The 26163-nt window shown below is 36.4% G+C and overlaps 1 protein-coding gene across 4 annotated transcripts in view; it reads left to right on the plus strand.

Annotated features, from left to right (window-relative positions):
• The window catches only part of MAP2 (microtubule associated protein 2), a 162999-nt gene that overhangs the window by 120384 nt on the left and 16452 nt on the right, over positions 1-26163 (plus strand). The window contains exons 7-13 of one of the 4 annotated variants that reach the window (XM_021707815.1): positions 4529-4774; positions 6457-10167; positions 10380-10586; positions 10756-10890; positions 13782-13843; positions 19329-19476; positions 23542-23882. In XM_021707815.1, coding sequence (XP_021563490.1) covers positions 4529-4774; positions 6457-10167; positions 10380-10586; positions 10756-10890; positions 13782-13843; positions 19329-19476; positions 23542-23882 — 4850 coding nt within the window. The remainder of the gene's footprint in view (positions 1-4528; positions 4775-6456; positions 10168-10379; positions 10587-10755; positions 10891-13781; positions 13844-19328; positions 19477-23541; positions 23883-26163) is intronic. The other 3 variants (XM_021707813.1, XM_021707814.1, XM_021707816.1) reach the window with 3 other exon arrangements.

Here is a 26163-nt window from a genome sequence, read left to right on the forward strand (position 1 = left end):
TTAAACTGATTTCTCATGTAAGTAAATAAATACTGGTTATTAAACTTAGTGACTGCCACATAGACCTGAGGTATAGTGTCAGCACCACCTCAAAGCCAAATGCTCATTGAATTATACAAGAATCTAAATGCTAAGCAGACTGATCTATAGCTATATATTTAAGGAAGTACATTTAAATAATTCAGATTTCCAAGCCAGGATGCCAGAAAGAACAGAAATGAGAGTAGTTACTTTAGCATTTCAATAAGAAATATGCCATAAGAGGTCTGAAACATAAAAATAGCCAAGAGCCAGTGGTATAAATGAAAATACATGGAATAAAATCTTGATGAATCTGAAGCCAACTCTGTAGTAATTCTCAGCTAACCATGTCTCTATCAAGCTTGCAGAATAGAAGCAAAACATTCCAAACAAGTTTATCATATTAGAGGCTTTCTTAAAGCAATACACTTCCACAGTCAAGCCCATGAGAGCCAGTGTTTAAAATCATGCCATGGGTTCTGTGTTAGCTGTAGCATCCTAGGAAAGAGCTCTGCTGACTGGTCATCAAGGCAGGAAAGAGAAATGACACATTGTAGATTTTTCTCAACAGGACTGAAATTACAAGTTACTTTCTGGTTAAGTCTTTCACTAAAAATTAAATGAACCAAAACACTAACTATTTGTGCATCCTATCTCAAGGTTATGTTTCAAACAGGGCTGTTTTCCTCCATAATCATACAGGCATGACAACTTTCTTCTTTTTTTAACTTATCAATTTATTGATATAAGCGTGAGAAGAACGAATCTTCATGAAAGAATTTCTTTCAAAGAATGCATTGGTTTTGTAATGCTTTGTTTCTATCCCTACGTTTCCTTGAATATTCTGACTTGTTTGAGAGGGATGTATAGATGGGATGGTTTTTCTTTTACAGCAGGGCTGTCCGTTCACTTAGATCAATGGCAAAGTTGCTTAAGGGATAGTTACAGTTCTGCGGCTATTGAAGCATGAAACCTTCACGTCCTCCCATCCTTCGCCCGCTGGCTTGGCCTTGCCTCTCCCTCCCACTGCACTGCTGTGGCCTTCTGTGTCCTTGTGGTGGCGTCTGTCTTGTCCGTCTGATCTTGTGTCTGTCTTGTCCAGTTCTCCCTGCAGTGTCTTCCTGTGTGTCTGTTTGTAGATGAAGGGGCTCGGGATCAAGTGGGTCCTCTACACGGGTTCCCCAGCCACGAACCTGCCACCAGCGGGGAGAGGCGTAGACTCCTAGCCCCCTCCATCTCGGTGTCTGTGCCTGACGATGACCCTTTCCATTCCGATGAGGAGTACTATGAGCATCCCTTGTTCAGCTCAGAATGGACTGCCCCTAGTGTGCCCCCTGGTGTCCCAGCGCAGAGCACAGAGGCCCACTTAGGCCGGGAGAAAGGTGAACTAAGCATGAGCCCCTTTGGCTCTCCTCCTCAGCCTGCAGCTTTGACCGCCTGCCTCACGCTAAGTGTGCCTTCCTGTGGGGTGGGAGGGACAGGAGCCTGTTTTCTCCACACAAAAGTGAAGTCCCTGCATAAGTTGCATCCATCCAAACGCCTCAACGATTTCTATCAAATAAACTTTACGGCAGGTGAACCCTTCCTTTGTATGTACCATTGCTTCTGAGCAGGAAGCGAAGGGGGAGGGAGCAGGAAAAGTTTGATTAAAGGATGACTTCTTTCTTTCCCCTGCCAATAAATACATTGGGGAAGAACATGTTCTTACCAAGCCCAAGAGAACGACCCTGAATTTTCTTTTTTCCCTTGGGATACATAATATTACTTAGGGCCAGCGTTAAACAGAATTTGGCCATCTTTTTAGGCATATGTGAACAGGCTAGCTCTTTAAAAGAGAAAGATTGATGAGTCTGTTTAGAACAGAATAAGTATATTGAAAGAATTTGTTCCCCCACGTCGCTTAATCTTCCGCAGAAACTACAGAGGCTTCTCCAGGAGCCTGGATCTTGGCTCCCATCAGAAGACCTGGGCTAAGGTGAAGGGGATGATTCAAAGCCTGTCATTCCAACCTCACAAAGCTGGCAGACTCTAGTTATAATTGACTATCATGAGGATGAAATAAGTAGGTCATGGCTACAATTGGTCTCATTTTAAGTAGGGAGTTTGTAAAGGAAAAAAAAAAGTACAGCTAAACATATGTTTGCTTAGGTGAAGAGTTTATTTTCATAGTGGACAGTATTTACTGTGAAAGCAGATATTTGAAGGGCCCTTTTGAAAAAGGAAACACACCAGTGACTCGGGCACTCTAATAAAGAACTGCAACCGATATTAAGTGAAAGTTAAGTTTTTCTAATAGTCTAAAAACTTAAAACAATTTTTAAAATATGTGAATGCTTGAGTAAGGAATAGTTATCATGGAAATAAGCTTAAGTTGTGCAAAATGAGAAAATGGAAAGCTACAAAGTTACATGTGTTTTTGGAAACGTAAATTAACTTAGACTTCATCCACTAAGATGACATTAGTGGCTGGGCTCGGTGGCTCAGCCTGTAATCCCAGCACTTTGGGAGGCCAAAGCAAGTGGATTGCCTGGGTCTGCGAGTTCGAGACCAGTTCAGGCAACTTGGCTAGACCTCATCTCTACAACAAAATAAAAAGTTAGCCAGGCATGATAGCACTCACCTATAGTTCCAGCTACTTGGAAGACTGAGGTAGACGGATCACTGGAGCCCAGAAGGTCAGCTCTGGGGTGGCGGTGAGTGTACCACTGTGCTCCAGCCTGGGCAACAGAGTGAAACTCTGACTCAAAAAAAAAAAAAAAGACATTAGTAAAACAGCTACATAGAATTCTTTAACAGCTACATAGAATTCTTTTAACTTTAATCAAAATCTTTGATATTATGAAATTTTTCTTAAGATAAGTTAGAATCTGGATTTTTAAAATGCAAATTACATAATTAAATTACAAAAATAAAACTGGTAAATGTAAGGAGTTTAATGAAGTCGTGCTTGCTCTTTTTTTCCTCCCTGAGAGTGTTAATATTTCTTAGAAAAGAAAATTCCTTTCCTTTCTATCTGTTGTCTTTCCCTCTGGGACACTTAAATGATGTATAATTGTTTCATAAGAGTCTTCCATTTAAAAAACTATAAGCCGGACTCGGTGGCTCAGCCTATAATCCCTCGCCTTGGGAGGCTGAGGGGAGTGGATTGCCTGAGCCCAGGGGTTCAAGACCCGCCTGGGCAACTTGGCAAGACCTCATCTCTGTAATAAATCAAAAAATTAACTGGGCATGGTAGCACGCACCTGTAGTTCCAGCTACTTGGAAGGCCGAGGCGGAAGGATCGCCAGAGCCCAGCAGGTCGAGGCTGAGGTGGCTGGGAGCATGCCACTGCACTCCAGTCTGGGCGACAGAGTGAGACTTCAACTCAAAAAAAAAACAAAAAAACTATAAGATGATTTACATGTTTCTCTCTAATTTGTTAAGCAATAAAATGGGGTTTATTTACTTTACAGGCACTTGATGTATAAATAGGAAATAAATGAACATGATAATTCATATACTTCGTAAGTTTGTTTTTTATAGCTTAAACGTTAGCATTTTTCCGTGTGATACACATCTTTTGGGAGGGTATTTTGGCAGTATGGATGACAAATATGTTTTCTTGACTTTTTTTTGAATTGCAGAAATAAGACTTTATTGCTAATATGCACATTTTCTTCCTTAGTATCAAAGAGAATACAGGATATACAGTACTATTTCAGAGAGTTGAACGATCTGGTAACAGTTGTGTCCCAGTGGTAGACTTTTGTAAATAGATTTAAATTTACCTTGACCTTGTCTTTCAAAGTATTTTACTCAATTCCTTGAAAATTTTCATTTTCTCTCATGTCATATAATGCAATGAAGGTAACATAAGTTGACTTAGGTAGTCCTTTACCATAGAAATATGAAATAAGGTATACTTTAAAATAGTTTTGATGGACTTTGTGATAAAGCATTTTTAAGGTAGGTTGATCGGGTATTATTTCTGAGGCAAGACCCCCCCACAAAGGTTTATTTAGCGAATTTTCCAAATTTTAAATAAAGCAATCAGGAATTCTTATGTAGGGACTTCCTACATTGGAGAAAACAGCTCATACCTAACAAATTTAAATGCTTTTTTTTCCTTTAGCACATCAATACATTCATGTTTTCACAACCATCTGTTATCCAGTATTACCATCTCTTTTTTCCCAGCAAGCTTTCTACATGCGTGCAACTTACTGTTATTTTCACTAAGAGTAATCAATCAATAAAACCCTTTCAGCTCTCAAATTTTAAAATAAGAAGCCTTTTAATGAGACTTTAAAGTCATCACTATTAGCAGATTATACATCACAGCTTTTCAACCAGGGAATAATGTACATTGTATTAGCATATGAATTTGTACACCGAAATGGTACATAAAAAACCCCCGAGGTCTTCGTGAGGTCATTCTAACGGAGCTGAAAGTGTTCCTTGAATAATATTTCTGGTGTTTCATGTGTTGTTCTGTGGTCATGATGTCAACATCTTTTCCATCCCTAAGAAGAAGAAACACTAGAGAGTCGGATGGCTGAGGAAGAGAAACCAGCCGCTCTTCCTGGAAAAGAGCATGGGGCTGCTAAGTCCTCAGACCAACCCAAGGGCCTCAGTGAGGGCCAAGTGGAGTCTAGCGCCCAGGCCCAAATAGTTCCCGAAGAGAGTGCCCCAGCAGGGGCCCCACAGGAGGAAAGTGTAAAAGAGGTCCAGGAGGTGTCTCCAGAAGTAAAAACCCCTTCCTCTGCTGGGGAAGGTGTGTCTTTCTCAGGATCTGCATGTGTTTTGTTGCCAATGATCTCTCCAGCGGCTTACAGACCCGATGCCTTTCCAACGCTGTTTCATCGCTCGGTCTTCTCATGTTAACAAGACCACTGTCGTAGGCTTAATGAGCAGAGAGTGTGGCTTGCGCAGATGCTGTGTGGCAGCTTGGTTTTCCATTGCTGCAGCTAATTCCTGGTTTTCCTTTGCCATGATACAATACGCTTTGCAGCCAGGCTGATGACGCTATGTGAGCTTTTTTGTTTTTTACCCGCCCCCTCATCTCAAATGTTTGCCAGTCACATTGCTAATACATGTATATTTTTGTTTTTATTTTTGGGACAGCAACTCATATGCTTTTGTTTTAAATCGTACAGTTGGGTTTTGGCACATAGAGGCTTAAGTGGTAGAATCGTTTTTGTTTGCAACAGCAATGTGCTATATTTTTGTGTTTCAATGAATACTGGTTTGGTTTTCTTAAGAGCTCCCGCTGATGCTTCTCATATCATTTCTCTCCATGGCAGCCAACCCCTTTGGTCATCCTCATATTCCTTGATTTTTCACTCATCTAAGCTTTCCTGGAAGTTCATAAACTATTTTTTCCATTGTTACAACAGGACACACAAGTATACAAGGTAATGATGGATCCATACACTTGCTCTTTGAGAGATGGTTGAATTTTATTATTTTCCCCCCAAGTAGTTTCCAGATACCTACATTTAGCTCTCATGACCACAGTGAAACACTCTTGACCTTAAAACACAAGTGGACTCTAAAGCCTTTGGATTGGTGAATAAATAAAAGTAAAAATGTGTCATTTAATTTCTGCGAAGCATCTCTGATACCAGTGCTGGTCAGAGCCTCACCAGTTAGTCATGTTACAGGGAGAAAATTACCTCAGTAGTTGACTGTTTTGAAAATTTTGTTACTCGCATGACTTCTCACTATCAGTAGTATACTTCAGATTGTCTTATATCTGTCATAGAGACTTTGTCTGTCATCGGCTTGTCAGTTCTTAGGTCATATCAGATAAAACTGATGCCAAATATTTACATATATTTTTGAAATTTAACTTCAGATAAATTCTAAAAAATTATGCCATTTGCCTTTGGATTCCTCAAAATCGGGTCTGGCATTTCTTGATCAAGTTGGCTAAAACTGTTATCATTATGAATTACTTGGCCTTCTGCATATAGCCTGCAAATTCATTTTTAAATGATAAAATCAATGAAAAAAGCTTCAGTAGAAATAAATTCTTATTTATATGTAGTCCTTAGCATGTATTCATTTGAACCCTAACTTAGCTACTTAATCAGTATTGATTGATTTATAACTTTGATGTATAGAAATCACATGCTTTTTTTCTCTTATAATGCACATCACATCACATTTGGGAGAGACCAAACAAACAAATAAGGGCTAAAGAGTGTCCAGCAGGCTACTCTTCTTATAATTCCTATACACATTGATTGACAACCAGAGTTCATTTGACTAATGGTACATGCATATCTCAGTCCTGACATTTTCGTATTGATTTTAAATGGGTAGCATGCTTGCATGTTCCATAGTTTTTCTTTTTACCCTACCATTCATTTCTCATTTCAAAATATAACTTTAAGCTTCTTGCCTGAAAGCTGTTGCCTACTATTTATTTAAAAATCAACCCAATTACTTCAGATTTACTTACAGCCTCGAAGATGGAGTTCCAGGATCAGCAGGAATTGACTGCCTCTACGACTGAGCCTTTAGACAAGAAGGAAAAGGAGTCAGAGAAGCAAAGTAAGCCTGGCGAAGACCTTAAACATGCTGCCTTAGTTTCTCAACCAGAGACAACTCAAACATATGCTGACAAAAAGGACATGCAAGGCCCAGAAGAAGAAAAAGCATTTCCCACTTTGTTTGGGCACACACTTGTTTCCAGCCTGGAAGATACGAAACAGAAGATAGAACCAAGCCTAGTAGTACCTGGCATTGACCTCCCTTCAGTGCCTCCGACTCCAAAAGAACAAAAGGACTGGTTCATTGAAATGCCAATGGAGACCAAAAAGGATGAGTGGGGTTTAGCTGCTCCGATATCTCCTGGTCCCCTGACACCCATGAGAGAAAAAGACGTATTTGATGATATCCCCAAATGGGAAGGAAAACAATTTGATTCTCCCATGCCAAGTCCATTCCAAGGCGGAAGCTTCACTCTTCCTTTAGATGTCTTGAAGCATGAAATAGTTCCAGAAACATCCCCCTTTGCCCCTGCTTTCTTACAGCCAGATGACAGCCAATTTCTGCAAGAAACCAGTGGCCCAGCTACTGCCAAAGATAGTTCTAAAATTGAAGAGCCCCATAGGGATAAGCCTGACAAAATGGCAGAAGCACCAGCCTCAGAGGCAATTACCTTACCCAAAGATGCTCACATTCCAGTTATGGAGGAATGTGTGATGGAAAAAGTACTAGAGAAAGAAAAGGGGGGCATACATCAAGAGAATGTGCAGAAAAAAGATACCTTCAGCCCCAGTGGACAGGAACCCGTACTCACTGAAAAGGAGCCTCAACTGAAGCTTGAAGAGAAAATGGCTATTTCTGAAAAAGAAGCTGTGCCAAAAGAGAGTAGACCACTAATATTGGCAGATGAAGAAACAGGCATCATTCAGACCTCCACAGAGCACGTTTTCTCTAAAGATGAACAGAAGGGCCAGGACTCTGCCACAAATATGCTCAAACAGGACCCATTTCCTGTGAGTTTAGAGCAAGCAGTTACAGATTCAGTCATGACCTCTAAGGCAGCAGACAAGGTCATGGCTGAACCAGCTACACCAAGTGAAAAGAGTGCAACCCAGGAAGTTTTTGAAGCAAAAGTCGCTGACAAAGATAGTAAGGTTGAAGGAGTTGGGGCTACAGCATCAGTGGAGCTTGACATGCCGTTTTATGAAGATAAGTCAGGTATGTCCAAGTACTTTGAAACATCTGCCTTGAAAGAAGAAATAACAAAGAGCATTGAGCCAGGCAGTGATTACTACGAACTGAGTGACACTAGAGAAAGTGCCCATGAGTCTGTTGAAGCCATATCTCCCATGCATAAAAATGGCGACACGGGATTTCAAGCCGAAAAAGAGTCCCAGCCCAGTGCTCCAGCACAAGAAGCAGGATACAGCACTCTTGCACAGAGTTACCCATCTGATTTGCCTGAAGAACCCAGTTCTCCTCAAGAAAGAATGTTCACTATTGACCCAAAAGTGTATGGGGAGAAAAGAGATCTCCACAGCAAGAACAAGGACGATTTGACACTTAGCAGGAGTTTAGGACTTGGCGGGAGGTCTGCAATAGAACAAAGAAGCATGTCGATCAATTTGCCCATGTCTTGCCTAGATTCCATAGCCCTTGGATTTAACTTTGGCCGGGGACATGATCTCTCTCCTCTGGCTTCGGATATTTTAACCAACACTAGTGGAAGTATGGATGAAGGGGATGACTACCTTCCAGCCACCACACCTGCACTGGAGAAAGTCCCTTGCTTCCCAACAGAAAACCAAGAGGAAGAACAGATAGAGAAAGAAAAAGCCACTAGAGAAGAAAACACTCAAGTGGAGGCATCATGTGAGTCACCTTTCCTAGCCAAAGATTTTTACAAAAACGGTACTGTCATGGCTCCTGACCTGCCTGAAATGCTCGACCTGGCAGGCACAAGGTCAAGATTAGCTTCTGTGAGTGCAGATGCTGAGGTTGCCAGGAGGAAATCGGTCCCATCAGAGACTGTGGTTGAGGAGAGTAGTACTGGCTTGCCCCCTGTAACAGACGAAAACCACGTCATAGTGAAAACGGACAGTCAGCTGGAAGACCTGGGCTACTGTGTATTCAACAAATACACGGTCCCATTGCCATCGCCTGTTCAAGACAGTGAGAATTTATCAGAGGAGAGTGGTTCCTTTTATGAAGGCACTGATGACAAAATTCGAAGAGATTTGGCCACAGACCTGTCATTGATTGAAGTAAAGCTAGCAGCGGCTGGAAGAGTCAAAGATGAGTTCAGTAGTGAGAAAGAAACATCCCTGCGTATCTCTGGTGATAAATCGGGACTGGGAAGGGAGTTTGAAGAGAGGAAAGCTAATGATAGGCTGGATACTGTATTAGAAAAGAGTGAAGAACATGCTGACTTAAAAGAACATGTCAAGAAAACAGAAGAGGATGGTGATAAAGTGGAAACGTTTGGAATAGGAGTAACCTGTGAGCAAGCTTTGGCATCCTCTGAGGAATCAGAGAAAGGTCTTAGCTCAGTACCAGAGGTAACTGAGGTGGAACCACCCAAAAAAGCTGAACAAGGACTAGATTTTGCTGCCAAGAAAGTTGCCCAGGGTCAGTTAGATGTCAAAATTAGTGACTTTGGCCAGATGGCTTCGGGACTCGATGTAGATGCCGGAAAAGCAACAGAGCTGAAAGTTGAGGCTACACAGGACCTGACGCCCTCATCCAAAGTGTCCCAGGAGGCAGATGCATTTATGGGTGTTGAATCTGGCCACTTGAAAGAAGGTCTCAGAGTCAGTGAGATGGAAGTCAAGGAGAAGGTGGCTAAGCCTGACTTGGTGCACCAGGAGGCTGTAGACAAGGAGGAGTCCTATGAGTCTAGTGGTGAGCATGAAAGCCTCACCATGGAGTCCTTGAAAGCTGATGAGGGCAAGAAGGAAACGTCTCCAGAATCATCTCTGATTCAAGATGAGATTGCCCTGAAATTGTCAGTGGAAATACCATGCCCACCTGCCGTGTCAGAGGCTGATTTAGCCACAGATGAGAGAGCTGACGTCCAGATGGAATTCATCCAGCTGCCCAAGGAAGAGAGTAAAGAGACCCCGGGTATATCTATCACGCCCTCTGATGTCACAGAGCCGTTGCTTGAAGCAGTGGCGTCTGAACCAGCAGAGGTTCAGAGCGAAGACGAGATCGAAGCCCAAGGAGAGTATGATAAGCTGCTCTTCCGCTCAGACACCCTTCAGATCACTGACCTGGGGGCACCAGGTGTCCGGGAGGAATTTGTGGAGACCTGCCCAGGTGAACACAAAGGAGTGATTGAGTCCATCGTGACCATTGAAGATGACTTCATCACCGTCGTGCAAACCACAACCGAGGAAGGGGAGTCGGGCTCCCACAGCGTGCGCTTTGCAGCCCTGGAGCAGCCTGAGCTGAAAAGGAGACCAGCCCCTCATGGCGATGAGTTTGAAATGGAAGAGGCAGCGGAAGCCCAGGCAGAACCCAAGGAAGGCTCCCCAGAGGCACCAGCGTCCCCTGAGAGAGAAGAGGTGGCACTCTCAGAGTATAAGACAGAAACCTATGATGATTACAAAGATGAGACCACCATTGACGACTCCATCATGGATGCGGACAGCCTCTGGGTGGACACGCAAGGTGTGCATTATTATTATTTTTAAAAATTCTCTACTCCCCACTCGAACGCAATAACCTACCGGGAGTTTTGTTCCTAATTAAATATGTTTAGATGTCCCTTTTTCTCTTAAATTGCATTTTGTTAAATATACAAAAGATTTTGTACATTTGTTACTAATGTTGTTGTTGTTGTTGTTGTTGTTGTTGTTGTTATAATTTGCTCTGATCCACAGATGATGATAGGAGCATCATGACAGAACAGTTAGAAACTATTCCTAAAGAGGAGAAAGCTGAGAAGGAAGCTCGGAGATCATCTCTTGAGAAACATAGAAAAGAAAAGCCTTTTAAAACCGGGAGAGGCAGAATTTCCACTCCTGAAAGAAAAATAGCTAAAAAGGAACCTAGCACAGTCTCCAGAGATGAAGTGAGAAGGAAAAAAGGTTCATTTAACAATCACTTCTTTAAAAAATGTTTTTGAAGTAATTCCTTATTACTTTTTCGTAGAACTGCCTAACAGTGGTAACTGATTATTTATGAAATTTCGTTTGGTTTTGCTCCAAGTATTTCTTTTTTCCTGATGGTATGCTTTTTGTGTTTTCTTATTCATAGCAGTTTATAAGAAGGCTGAACTTGCTAAAAAAACAGAAGTTCAGGCCCACTCTCCCTCCAGGAAATTCATTTTAAAACCTGCTATCAAATATACTAGACCAACTCATCTTTCCTGTGTTAAGCGGAAAACCACAGGTGACTGTTCAATTCTGCAATGTGACTGGCAAACATAGACATTTATTTTTTTAAATCTCATTACTGTAGCAGCTTTTTCATTTTGTTTTTCTTCCAAGAATCTCAGCAGTCATGAACAATTTTGCTATTAAGTGTCTTGTATCATTATTCTCCTCCCCACCCCACCCCCGCCTTGCAGAAAAGGTCATGACCATCTGTTTCTTTGTCATGCTCAGACATAATAGTGCGTGATTGTATCTTGGCATTGTGCTCTAGTGTCACGTTCTGAGGATTCCTGTTTTCATTCTGTGTGTTTGGTTAGACGACGGCGATGAATTTAACCTTGGTATGCATTCTCATTATTTTGCTTATTTATCTCTCTCATGCTTAAACCCATAAATATTTGTCGTATTTTCTACATTTTTAATGCCAAATCTGTTACTGATGTTGATGAGTATACAGAAAACCACTAAGAGTGCATAGTGATTTAGATAGTGAAAATGAAAAGCAAACCTGGGGTAAAATTGCGGTTTGCAAAATTACTTTGCTTTTGGTAGGAAAAAAAAGGAGGAAAATGAAATTGTCTGGTCATCCCATCTGATTTTATTCTTCATATCCAAAATTAGTAAGGCTTCGAATCTGCTGAACCATTTCTTAGCTGACTTTCTGTCCTTGGGATTTTCTTAAATGTGTTATATCCAAACCATTACATTTTTAATATAATTTAGTATTCACAAATTTGAAGATAAAAACTCCTTCCCTGTTAGAAATAAACTGAAGTTTATTTTTTCTTTGCTACCTACGTATTTCTTTCTTCTTCAAATATATATATATTTTTACGAAGTTGTAAAAAGTGATAAAACAAAAAATTAAGCGTATTAGAAATCATAATAAAAACCCATATCAATATCTATAATGCAAATTTTATTCCTAAATGTCAGGACAAAGTTTTTATTTTGTATGTGTAATTATACTATGATAATCTTAATTTACAATGTATTTTATTTTAGCATTTATTAAGTGATGTGCTTGTTGTCTACAAAGTTATCAGATTGCTAAATCAGAAAGGAATATTCCTACTTCCATAATACATCATAAATGCCTCTATATAAATCTTGGGATGATTTTAAAGGTTAAGAGCAGCATTAGCCTTTGTGAGAAAGAGAAAAATCAAGGTAACTGATGGTTTTGTTATAACCACTAAAAGTGCCAAGTGTGTTGTATTCATGTTCTTCATATCAGAATCATATCGTGTGCTTTTTCCTTCAAGAACATCAAAGGCAGGATTTGAAAATGGAAGGCTTATGTATGCACAAACCTTGATAAAGATTTAGGATGAGGAACATCTCCAAGTTGGAATTAGGAATTAGCATGACAACTCTAAATCTTGTATCTCAGTTCATTTTCTCAGATTTTTACCCTCATTAAACTTGGGATTTTTCTTATAGTTAGACAAATTATTGGGCAAGCAGAATCTCTTGGTTTGCCATTAAAATCCCATAACCTACCTGAAAAGATGAAAGCATCAGGATTGTAGAGTTTTAGAGAAAATGTGAAAAAGTTTAGTAAATTATTTGTATGTAGTTGATTTAAATTGACCACACTGAAATTAAATTGTATTTTTATTTATTCTTTAAATGAAACTTAAGAGCTTTGGACTAACTAGAATTTTCCTTTATTCTCATCTAATATTAAAGTACTTCAGGAGAAAGCATATACCAAACACAAGTGTCATTGGTTTGAAGCAGGCTATATATGTCACAAGAATTTAAAATATTTTATAGAACCAGTAGGGAAGCATCATTTTCACTGCTTCTTAAAAAAAAGTCAGTTCTACAGTCTGTGACTAATCTCACTAGCAAGTCTTACATAGCATAAAACACATTGTAGACTGTTATTATTTTTGTGTTAGAACTGCTCATGGCATTAAAAAAAATCTTTTTGGAACTTATTCGGAGGGCTGATAAGGATACATATTTTTTCCTGAGCGTTTCTATTTTATGAACAAAAATTACAAAGGAAGGAAACACTCGCTTGAATATTTTATTTTTCAAGCACAATTTTCAAATACAGATGATTTTCTAAAACATAAAGGATTATTTTAAACCATGAGATATATTTAAGCCAAGTCAGGTAAGTTATCAACAAAAATATGCTAGATAATGGAGTTCAAAATTGAAACCAGAGGTAGAAAAAGACAGCATCAAGAAAAACAACAGTAACAGATGTGGTAATAATTTCATACAGGAAGTGCATGTGTAGAACATGTTCTGTATTTACTGAACTTAAATTTCTCTCGTGTTTTCTGTCCTAGACAAGCTATGTTTCTTCCCTTCTCATGTGATGCATTTTCACATCAAGCAAATGTGTCATTCATAGTGTGAAATGAAGGGATACAGAGGGAAAGGGGTTGACTGGTCATGATAGTTTGGAATGTAAAATACCAAAATATCTCTAGGGATGCCAGTGGCTTCCAGAACAAGAAGAGGGTTTGAAAATCTCTGTGAGCACTCTTCTGTATCATGTGAACCATAGAAACCCATCAGCTCTCTTTTTCTTAAGTTTTGCAGCATTCTTTTTGCTATCCTGTAGCTTGTGCTTCAAAAGATCTATTCTTATGTTCTAGCCATTGGAAGGTATGTTGGTAATCAATAGCAGTTTATTTGGTGTGCTTACTTGTGCTTTGGTAGACACTGGGTTACATTAATTAGCACACATTATAGTTGGAGCCACATGCTATGTTATTGTTATTTAGGTTTCTTCATTTACTAAATTTGAGTCTCAAACCAAGCAAATTCTGTTTTGCATGAGTCTGTTGACAACAACAGAATACCCAAAAGGTATTGAAAAATGCACTGATGTGGTTTTTATCTTCTAAGTTTGGGGTTGTTTGTGTCTTTTCTTTTTAACAGCAGCAGGTGGGGAATCAGCTCTGGCCCCCAGTGTATTTAAACAGGCAAAGGACAAAGTCTCTGTGAGTAAAATAAGTTTTCCTTATTCTTCATTTGAAGTTCTTCTTAGTATTAATTCAACATCTTAATACCTTTTTATATAATTTAGATTTTTACTCTTAAAAGTCATTTTAAAACATTCGCTCACCCAGAATGACTCTCGGTGGAATCCAGGCATGGATGGATTAACGTCTTCTGGAATGACACATGATGGTAATTGGTGACGACACAGCTGGGCTACCTGTTTATTATTAAGATACAATGTATATGTAGCACGACGATTTGGCAAAACTGGAGAAGCACGATTTATTTACTCTTGTAGACTCAAATTAAGCCTTTATAGTCAACATTAACCATATTTTATAATACATTTTCATGACTTTTGTTACAACATAAAAATATAACCAAATGAAGCAATATAGATAAGCAAAAAAAAAGTAAAATCAGTTTTAATCTGAAGATGACTACAGTTACTCTTTTGATGTAAAATCTTTGTCTTTGTCTATGCATTTATAGACTTAATAGCAAAAATGGAAACACTATCAATTTTTAATGAAACAATAAACATTTTTATGTCATTAAACATTTTTTTAAACATTCGAGACTATTATTGCATTTCATTTTCTTACAATGATATACTTTATCAATTTCCTATTATTTGACATTTAAAATACGTTTTGTTATTCTAATAATACTGAAATTTTTTTGGCTAACTTTATGAATACATTTATGTGCATTTCCTTAGGATAATTTTCTACTAATGCAATTATCATTTCAGGAAAAATGTCCATATTTAAAGTTTTTGCAACATATTGCCGAATTACCCTGAATAAAGGTTCTCCCTACGTACAAACTCTGCAGCGGTACACAAGAGTCCTTATTCATTATTATTACTATATATTTTTATATTGTTCTATACGTGCCGAATTATGAAGATGACATATATTATCATTTGGTTATATAAATTGGTGTTTAACTTCTTTTTTAAAATAAATCTTTGCTACTTCTTTTTTTATAAATTTTATTTTTACATTATTAAACATATTTTAAAAACCAAGCATAAAGTATTTTTACTCTTTTATGATTGAAAGAAAAAATTAAAATACTCCTGGCCGGGCACGGTGACTCAAGCCTATAATCCCAGCACTTTGGGAGGCCGAGGTGAAGGGATTGCCTGAGCCCACGGGTTCAGGAAAAACCTGGGCAACTTGGCGAAACCTCATCTCTACAATAAATCAAAAAAATTATCTGGGCATAGTAGCGTGCACCTGTAGTTCCGGCTACTTGTAAGGCTTAGGCGGAAGGATAGTCGGAGCCCAGCAGGTCGACGCTGGGGTGGCCGTGAATGTGCCACTGTACTCTAGCTTGGGTGGACAGAGACTCCCACTCAAAAAAAAAAAAAAAAGACTCCTAATGAAATCCTAAAATTACAACAAATAATTTGAGTGATGTTAGTTAGTAGCTTATCATGATGTTGTAAATCTCAGCAATCACCCATAATATGTTAATCACGATTCTTAATTTAGATTTCTAAAAATTGATAAAATTTTAGATTTCCACTTTTATTTATTATGAAAAATAGTAATTTATTTCCAGTGACAGCCAAATCTTTGATATCTTGAATCAGAGGGGTTTTACACTGATAAAAGAAGATTTTTTTAATACAAATGCTTCAGACATATTTCTGAACATATGGCAAAAAATAAAATTTATTTATTGCTTTGGTAAATATTATAATTTACTATAAGCACAATGTAATTTCTAGATTTGTGTCTCTTTACCTTCTGTTTCTGATGGAGAAATAGTTGTGATCAAGAACAGGAGAATAAAAAAAGAATAAGGGTATGAAACAGATAATATCTAAATTTTGAACATCTATGAGCTATATGATCTTTTTCTTCTTGTGTTTTAATTTCTTAAAAGTAAAGGAGGTTAAAAATTCCCATATCATAAATTAGTTATAAAAATTATATTAGTAATTTTATGAAACAACACAGTATAATGCCTAGAACATAGCATTCATTCAATAAGTAGCAACAGTTGTTATTCTTATTATCTTAATTATTTAAATGGTAGAAGTTTATTATCTTAATTATTTAAATGGTAGAACAAATAAGCTTGAGCTTTCCTCCTTCAAGAAAAAAATACCCCAGAGAACACTATTTTTAAAAATCTTTAGAAAATTTTTAAGTCTGTTGGTCTTCAAGTAACTCAACAGAAGCAGCATTTAATGCTCACGCTTCAGATAGAGACCGTACACATCTTCAACACACAACAAACTTTTTGTCCTTAAATGCAAATGCTCATCCTGTCTTTCTGAAGAAAAGAAGTTAGTCCATCATTCTTTCTAACTTTTTTCTTATTTATTATCCTTTTTTTTCTTACTAGTACCTTATCCTTGTTGTATAAGTTTTCAAAGATCCCAGGATTAACTCTCATTTGATTTAGCTCTGATATTCAATACATTCAGTGAACCCAACCTATCCCTAGCCCTGCATTTCATTTGGGTTTTTCTTGTTTGTTGTTTGTTTGTTTGTTTGTTTTAGCTTTAATAGTTGTCTATATTAAAGGCAATCCAATTGCCTTGTTTTTCATTTTCTTTTCTGTGTCACACTTCTGAAATTCACTCTTTTGTGAGTAGGATCGATTTAAAAAATGACTTGTGCTGACCAAGTTATACTTCCCAGTCAAGGTACTGCATCTGTAGTGATTTGTACCATCTGTAAATGCTTATGTCTCTGTTGTTGTGGCTACCGAGGTTAAAACTTGAGACAATATCTCAATTTTATTGCTCTTTTTGTAATAACTAAATCAAACTAATTCCTTTAAGATGATAATCTCCTTGACTTGGTCATACTTGACTGTGTTTCTAACAATCTCCCATGAGATTCATGGCACGTCAGCATAGCTTTCTCCAAAAGCCACACATCTAGCCCACTTACACTCACAGGCAGTCTCCCCAGGGGTTCTCAACACCTGAAAATTCAGCCTTGTGATTTTTATGGGAATTCTCTTCCGGGCTGATTTTCTTTTTCGCAATTTATAACACATCATACAGACTCTAGTCTGTGCATTAAAATGTTATTAGTTCTATGGTGTGTGTTCCTTAACTTATCATATATAAAATGCAATTTTTCCATTGAAATCAAGTGTAGTTTATCTGAAATAAATTTTCTCAGTCTTTAAAAAGTAGTCTTTAAAAAAAAGCTCGGTGGCTCAGCCTGTAATCCCAGCACTTAGGGAGGCCGAGGCGAGTGGATTGCCTGAGCCCGTGGGTTCAAGACCAGCCTGGGCAACTTGGCAAGACTTCATCTCTACAATAAATCTAAAATTAGCCAGGTGTGGTAGCGCACACCTATAGTTCTGGCTATTTGGAAGGCTGAGACGGAAGGATCACCAAAGCCAGGCAGTTCCATGCTGGGGTGGCAGTGAGTGTGCCACTGCACTCCAGCCTGGGAGACAGAGTGAGACTCAAAATATATATATATATAATACATATATATATATTTTTTTAATGATTAGGCCTCAAATATACCTTGTATTAAAGTTCTTGATTAAGATGATTACAATATGGATTATATGTATGCCTTAAAGATTGTGTTTATTAGAGGAACAATGCCAGCAGACTGGATATTGAAATATATTTTCCAAATGTGGTATCATTGTAAGATTTATGACTTAATTAGGCTTCATATACATAGAATCCATAAAGAATATTTTATCTATATCCTCATTAAATGAGAGAACTATGTACTACATCATTTTTAAACATTTAGCCACTTAACATCATCTTTTAAATCAGTAAAAGAAGTATTTTGCTAATCACCATTTGTAATATCCTTTCTATTTTAAGGCTTAGTCTGTGTTAAAAAAAAAAAGAAAGAAAGAAAGAAACTTGCTTTGGTCTCAGAATTTCACAAAGATCATTTCTCCATATCTAAGCATATTATGCCCTCTTCAATCCTCCCAGCCATCTACCACCCACTCACCATTTATTCAACAATTATTCATTATGTCTCTACAAAGTACCAAGCATAAATAGTCACAACATTTAGAAGTAAAGGAGAACACATAACATGGATACTTGTTCTAGACCTGGTTAAGAAAAAGTCAAGTGGTTTCGCATTTTTTTATATAACAGACATTTTTATGTTCGTATTGTTAAATTGTTTCTGCTAAAGAGTTGTTCAATGAAAAATCTCTTGTTCTCACCTAAATATACATCTCTATCATGGATTATAACCATTTATCATGTGTTCTTATTAAAGTAAGACTTTTAATTTTTTATATGTACATTTTTTAAAATTTTCCTTTTACTTCATAGTTTGGTTTATTTTATGCTTTTTTTTTTTTTTCTTTCATGGCTAGAATTCTACCTTGTCAAAGATTCCTGCTTTGCAGGGTAGCACAAAGTCCCCAAGATACAACTCAGCCTGCCCTAGCACGACTAAAAGGGCCACATTTTCTGACAATTTATTTATACATCCCACCTCAGCAGGCTCCACAGACCGTTTGCCATACTCAGAATCAGGGAACAAGGTAAGGCAGCAGGTTAATAAAAGGTGCAGAAAGTGGTATACTTTGGGAGAAGGTTATAGGACACAATTCAGGAAATGTATGAAAGCAAAGACTTTAAATCCTAAAGCATGTGACACATAAATAATAGACCCAATTAAAACAAATACATATTTAAAATTTTGACATATTTAACCTATTAAAATGTATTACCTATGCAAATATAGGAAATATATCTTTTTCTAGATATACTACCCATTATTAATTTATTATTTGATTACTTTGTAAAATATAAAATCCATACTAACAAAACAATATATTCTATGACGTATATCATATATAATGTTGCACAGTACAATGATGAATTATATTGTATGGCATATAATAAACAGCTGAAATTCAACATTCAGTATGTCAGTGTTTAATACTACCTCTGACACCTATCAACTCAATAATCTTGAAAAACTTACATAAATTCATTAACCTGTTTCCTCAGCTTTAAAATGTGTACATTATATTTTGTAGTGAGAATAAAATCCTAAATAGATGTAAAATATAAAGAGTTCCTGTCACTTAAGACACAATATATGATAGTGGTCATTGTTAAAAATAATGTTCATGCAATAAGCTGCAATCAGTTCTTTCTGATTAATGCATTATTATGCTAATGAAGGTTTTTCAGTAAAATTAGTAATTTCCTGACAGTTTTGTAAGCTTATTTTGCTTATATTGTCATTTAGAGCTTGTATTTCTTTAGCAATGATGAGAACTAACTCCAAAATAATATATTTCTATAAAACCCCTAGGCAAATATAAACTTTATAACTATAAAGTAGAAATGCTTGCTTATAAGTATATGAAATTTAGTAGTATGTATTAAAAGAAATTCATCTATCAACATAGGAGGAAAAAGACCTAGAGCAATGCAATCACTTCATATAATTAAAATAAAAATTTACGAGAACCCAATGTCCTTTTGTTTTCCCCAATCAGGATGGAGTAACCAAGAGCCCAGAAAAGCGCTCTTCTCTCCCGAGGCCTTCCTCCATACTTCCTCCTCGCCGAGGTGTATCAGGAGACAGAGATGAGAATTCCTTCTCTCTTAACAGTTCTATCTCCTCTTCAGCACGACGGACTACCAGTAGGTTTATTTTGGATTGACTCCTTTTTCATTAGTTTTTAAGTCCTTTTAGTGGACTAGAGCTTATTTATTTATTTATAAATTTAAGACTAGGTTATATTTGTCCTAATAATCAGAAAATCTTGACCATAGATTATTCTAAAATAGCTGTTTGAGTCAAAGCAGTTGATGGTGGAAATGGGAGTGTATCATCCTATTATCTACCATAATTGAGAATAAGTTATTTTTCCAAAAATATATTTTGTTTCTTGCTTTAAATTTAGAGCAAAAAAATGTAAAGGATGTAAAGGAGTAATTAATGTAGAAAACCAATAGTCGGGGATTTTAAAAGCATGCATCTACATAAGGTTAACACTTATTAGATTTCCAAATTCTAAAATCTAACTAGTAAGTCAACAATCAAAGCCTAGCATCCTGCTCAATCTGTTAAGAATTTGCATTTCAAAAGAACCATAAACAGCATGTTCTATGCGATAGCTTCCATTTATTTTGATTGATGGCTCATTAATGAACTGATTGGCAATTATAAAAGTTTATGTAATGTCCAATCATTACATACTTATACGTTGCATTGCGATGGAGACTACCTAGCAAAGCCTGGATTTAAATTATGTTCACAAGTATTTTTTTATTACTACAAAATAGCTACCTTTATTGAGCACCTCTTAAGACACATTTTTCACTAAATTAATTAGTAATGCTGATAGGTAAGTATTAATAATCTATTGATGAAAAAACCGACCTTGTAAAGAAAGTAACCAACTTGTCTAATGCTGCACAACTAATAAGTTGTTGAATTTGGTTTTCAGCCCACTGATAACTTCATAACCTGTCCTCTTTCTGTCTTTTCTGCACTATTTGAAGGAACCTAGTACTAGATAGCTACTGTAGAGTCACTTGGTGAATCATATTTCTGTTACCTAAAAACCATTATAAAATGGTAGAATTGCTACCATTATCAATAGTTGATTTCACTGCTTATTGTTAAAATATTTCATAATAACTGGCCCACTTCAATGTGACGATTTTGCTTGACACATAAACAGTGATTTTGTTTGCAATGAAAGTGTTTATTTTAATAAGATAAATTGTACTCAATGATATTTAGTTTTATGGAGTATTAGCATCCTTTGATATATGTGCTAGGAACACTCTGAAATCACTGAAACTTTTTTGGTATAGTAAAAATAATTTATTCAAGTGAACTATCAGGGGAGGCATTAAAGAGCTAGTAATCTCCAGGGAAGGGACTTTCACTAATTAATAATAACCTTAAGGATGATCAGGCCAGACAAAGACACCTAATTCTTTCAAAAGAAACACCTTGAATTATGCTTATATTTGTTGCTATGGAAATGAAATATCACTTTCTCCATAAATCACTTTTTCAAGCCACTGTATTCTGCCTTTTAAATTGTATCTGTATATAAAAAATGTTCTGTACCAATTCTATTTTGACTTTTTAAATTTACTTATGTTTGCAAACATATTGCATTGTACTTTGTAATGAACATAACTGAAACTTTGATAATGTAAGGACATAGAGTCTATTTTATCTCTACATATACATAGCTAAAAGGACAGTTAGAAGAGCAAGCTAACATAAGTTTTCCTTGTGTCTATTCACCTACCATCTCCTTATCTGCACACAGGAATGTTCTAACATGTTGTGCAGCTACTGAAAATATTTGAAAGAAAAAACGTTATACAGGAAGCTCATTTGGCCCAAGAGGAGGGAAAGGCATTTTCATTGAGGAGTTGACCAGATAAATAAGAGCACAGTTTAATAAAGTAACTCATAAATATCTTTAAAATGGTTTTGGATCTTAGATTTAACTTCTTCAATGTCAGAACAAATAGGAAAAATTAAGTTTATTATTCTGATAACTAAAACATACTTATCACAATAAAATTGATCATATAGGTAGAAAAGCAGTATACTTGGTATTTGTGATGTATCCTCTTTCTCCAGATGCTCACAAAACCTTCCACCTTTACTTTTCTTCAGCTTAAAGCCATTTTCTACAAGTATGGAAATGACTTTTACTTTGAGAAAAAAATATATTCTTTTGGTAAAAATTCTTATTCCCATCCAATATTGCTTTAGCTCAGTTTCTGTAAAGTAAAAAACACTTCAGCACACTTTGATAAATTCTGAATCCAATACATTCTGTTAAAAAAAAAAGTGGTGAGCATCTACTGTATTCAGTGCCATGAAAGTCACCAGGGCTAGCTACAATGTCAAATAATACAGAGAAGATCCCTCTTCCCAGAATATCTGGGCTGTTCAAAATTGCCAAAGTCATAGAGAAAATGTTGAGAAAGAAAAGAAATGTGTTTTGAAGAAATTTTTCAGAGGGACATAATGACAGACTTAAGTCTACATTAAAAACTTAGTCCATACACAAACTAGGGGCAAGAAAGCTACAAAAAGCCAAGTTGGATGTAGTTGTATCATTCTGATCTTGAAATGTCACTCTTGTGGGAGGCAATAAAAAAATTACAGAATACACACTAATTTACTGCTTTAATCTTCTCATGTCCCATTGTATATTATCAGTTGAAGAGTCTATGTTGTGCCCTATATTGAAAGACCAAAAGGACATAGGGCACTTTCATTTGCTACATGAAAACTATTCACTGAAAGAGGAAGTAACATTGTTTTGTTTTTCCAGGAGATTGAACCTAGGCGGATGGGTAGATTCATGCTATCTATAGATCACAATTATCTAAGAAGCTTTCTTGGGCTCACTTCTTGTAAATGTTTAAGCAAAAACCAAATGTCCCCTTCTCAGAAATCCTTTTACTCCAGTGACTTTAAAATTGAGTTATATCTCTACAAAATTTCAGAAGATCCGTTGATTTTGTAAGGTACACATATTCAGCAGTAAAAAATAAAAAGTATGCCTTTCCTATAAAATACACGTTAAAAATGATATTTGAGTGCTTTAAAAATGTGAATTCTCAAAAGCTAAATATTGTAGTTGGCTTAGAATTTAGTAGTATCTGAGTAAATGAGCCTCAGTGTTTTCATTTCTTAATTAGGAATAATTAGAACTGCCTCTGACTTTTGTATCGTGTGTGTGGTTATAAATTGTTTGGTCTTTGAAATGTATAGGATGTTATATCCTTTTTATATAATTCTTCCAGAAAAGTATTTGAAATTTCATTTAAAGCATTAAAAAACTAATGAGAGAAACATAGTGTAGGAACTGGGGAGGAGGTAAAATAATATGAGGCTGAGCTCAACTTGAGGCAAAGAACTGTCTCAGAAGATCCTGTATAAATAACAGTTCAGGATTATGGACTTAACTACAAACTACCGAATTAGTGACAAAAACAAGGGAGAAATGCTATCAGTTGTGAGGTTCCCCAGGACTATACTGTTAAGAAAGAAACAGACTTTTTTTTTTTTTTTTGAAGCGCTGAGTTTCCTTACAGAGCAGATCCATGATACAGAATAACAATGTCTGACAGCTTTTGATAAACACATTTGCAACTCATAGTGTTCCTCAATATAAGATAAGGAAGTAATATTGAAACGTGATTCAGTTAATACTTTTCTACATAGACAAAACCATGTTCCTTCAACATGCCATTCTATGTTGAGTGTTCACTTGTATCTCAGGATGAATTTACTTCGTAGAGGAAGGAATGATCTGCATAGCGTTTAAGGAATCTGCAATAAATACAGGTCCTCATACACTATTCAGTGTAAACCTTTTTCATCTAAAGGCAAGTTCTTGTGCCTTAATGATCACACAAAAAGAAAATAGTTTTTGACACATTCATAATGAGAGTGAAGGAGAATAAATCAGAAAAAAAAATCATTGTTATCTGTGTGTGGATAGCAATGCATGTTCAAAAGAAGGTTCACTTGATATGAACTTAATTTCAGAAAGGGGACTCTTGCCTTTTTGAGCATTATCGTGATAATTCATAAATATTTCTTAACACTTTCGAGACTGAGCATATTATGACTTCTAACGTTCAATGGGACAAGGGAGGTTTTGGGGAGAACGTTCTGATGTTGTGCTTTGGTTTGGGTCTTATTTGTTCATGTAGGGTCAGAGCCAATTCGCAGAGCAGGCAAGAGTGGCACCTCCACACCCACAACCCCTGGATCAACTGCCATCACTCCTGGCACCCCACCAAGTTACTCTTCACGCACGCCTGGCACTCCTGGAACCCCTAGCTATCCCAGGACCCCTCACACACCGGGAACGCCCAGGTCTGCTGTCTTGGTGCCCAGTGAGAAGAAAGTCGCCATCATACGCACCCCTCCAAAATCTCCTGCTACTCCCAAGCAGCTTCGGCTCATTAACCAACCACTGCCAGACCTGAAGAATGTCAAGTCCAAAATCGGATCGACAGACAACATCAAGTACCAGCCTAAGGGGGGGCAGGTAAGAATCGTGTGAATACATATTTGCTGCCGGACATAAGGTCTCATTCATTGTTATGTTCCCTTCCTCATATTATATGCTGACAACTCTTAAAGGAGAGGTGGTGATATTAAAGAACTACTGGTTACAAGTTATTGCTAAGAGTTTGGACTTTATCTGAGAAAGCTAGCCTGTAAAATGTAATGAAATTGACATGATATGTCCATTTCTTCTGGTTAATATTGGATAAAAATTGGTTTAACAGTATAGGAGAAACGTTTAGTTGATGGACTGGCAGATCTCTTCTGAATGTGTCTCTATTGCTTTTTGAATTTTAATTTAAGACTAAAGTTACATTTCTGCTATAAATTTGAGTTTTCTATTTTAGATTCTGACCAGGAGCTCATTTGGCTTTCTTTTAGTGATTCCAATTTCATCTGCCTCCCCAAGGATTTCCTATGACATTTTCTACCATTGCCTTATGTTCATTCCAAAATAAGAGAATGTTTGACCAAGTTTGTTCTCTGGCTACTACTGTCTAACCATTGCATAGGATAGGTATTCATGGCGATAGTAAATAGTCAACCCTGTATGGTTCTGATGAATGAAATTGTAGCCTTTGAACTTCTACTTAAGGTTAATCATATTGAATCAAGTTACTAGTAAAGCTCTCTTATTAACTCTTAACTTCAATTCCAGAGCAAACATTCATATCTTTCCAATCAGGGGGCTTTGAGTTCTGTCTTGACCTGAGCCTTGCTTATACAGTATATGTTTGGACAAAGCAATTAGCCTGGAAGGAAATCTTCCAAATATTATTTAACATTTCTCTTATAATATTTATCTACTCAGAGTAGTTTGACTTTTGTCATTGAAGATATAAAAGAAAGCATCCACTCTTTGAAAGAAGGAAAAATTCAGAAACCTTGTATGTGAACTCGTAATGCCTTCTCAGTGTTCCAAGAAAGCCTTTTCTTTTTAACCTCAATATTTGTTTTTGCCATTCTTTTTCTTGTCTCTTATATTTTCCACCACTGATTTATGGTATCCTTCCTTCATGCCAAAGAAAATCTATTTTCAGGCAGGTTTAGAAGAAAGAGCTTGCCAAAATCTAAAGCTATCGAGCACTCCTACTCATCGCTGAATGAAAAATTTAATGTTGCTCCTTCCTTTAGCAACAGACTTCTTTGCTGTCTCATTATGATTCTCTTCAAGAAAACCCAAGGAATTAAAAAAAAAAAAAAAAAAAGACCAAAGGACCAGAAGGGGAGAGATCAGTATGCCCTTTTCAGAACGGTTATAACATTCTATAGTAATATAGTCCATAGAAAGATGTTATAAAAAATATGAACTACAATAAACATTTTTAAGCAAAAAAAAAGAAAAAGAAAAAGAAAAATTCTACCAAATTTAAGCCTATAATTACAAAAAATTCAAACTATTCTTTGTGTTCAGTAGAGTTTTGCACATCCAAAAGATGGAAATATTTGAGATCTTTTATGTTGCATTTTTTAAATATTCTTACATGAATAATTTAAAATAGTAAATGTAATACAATTACTCTGTTATCTTTGGAAAGTTCTTTATTTTTGCTTTTGATACGACATCCTTTAAAATAGAGTGATTGTCATGCAGATTTAAAAATTAATTCGCTTTTCACAAATATCCCCATACCTAGGTACTTTTCTTGACTAAATGCGGAGTTTACTTGCTCATATTCTGGGAAATGTTGATACTTCAAAGAATCTGTTTTTCTTAGAATCACAAGAAAATATGTTCAAGATAATTTCATTTTATTAAAACTAAAAAATGTAATACAAAGGGAAAAGTTGTTATAATTTGACCTAGAAATTTCACAATATTTGATTTTTTTTCAAAGGACTCCTTGAGGTAGAGATGGAAAAGAGTGGTTTTAGTTTCAGCTTTGCAAGAATCTCTAAGGTTAAATCGATCCAAAATATATGGAGACATCTGTTTTTTTTTTTCTGATTCTTTATCATAGCTGGTTTATTTTTATGTCTAATTTTAATGACTTCTACTATATTTGGTGATTCATAAAATTGATATAAAAAGTCTTATTCATGTGAGCTAAACTGAAACTTCCCTAGAGATTATGCTAGTTAAGAACTAGTAAAGACATATGACCAAAAAAAAAAAAAAAAAATCATGGAAAGAATAAAAATAGCCTCAAATCACACTGTTATATGAAAGTGCCTTTTTTCATCAGGCAATTGGTAACCTGCTTCAAAATTACCCTATCACAAGCATCAGATGACTTGGAAAAAATCCGCAATGGTGGAGT

The sequence above is a fragment of the Carlito syrichta genome, unplaced genomic scaffold (genome assembly GCF_000164805.1).
Source record: "Carlito syrichta isolate Samal-C Ts95f unplaced genomic scaffold, Tarsius_syrichta-2.0.1 Scaffold126439, whole genome shotgun sequence".
In the NCBI taxonomy this organism is placed as follows: Eukaryota; Metazoa; Chordata; class Mammalia; order Primates; family Tarsiidae; genus Carlito; species Carlito syrichta.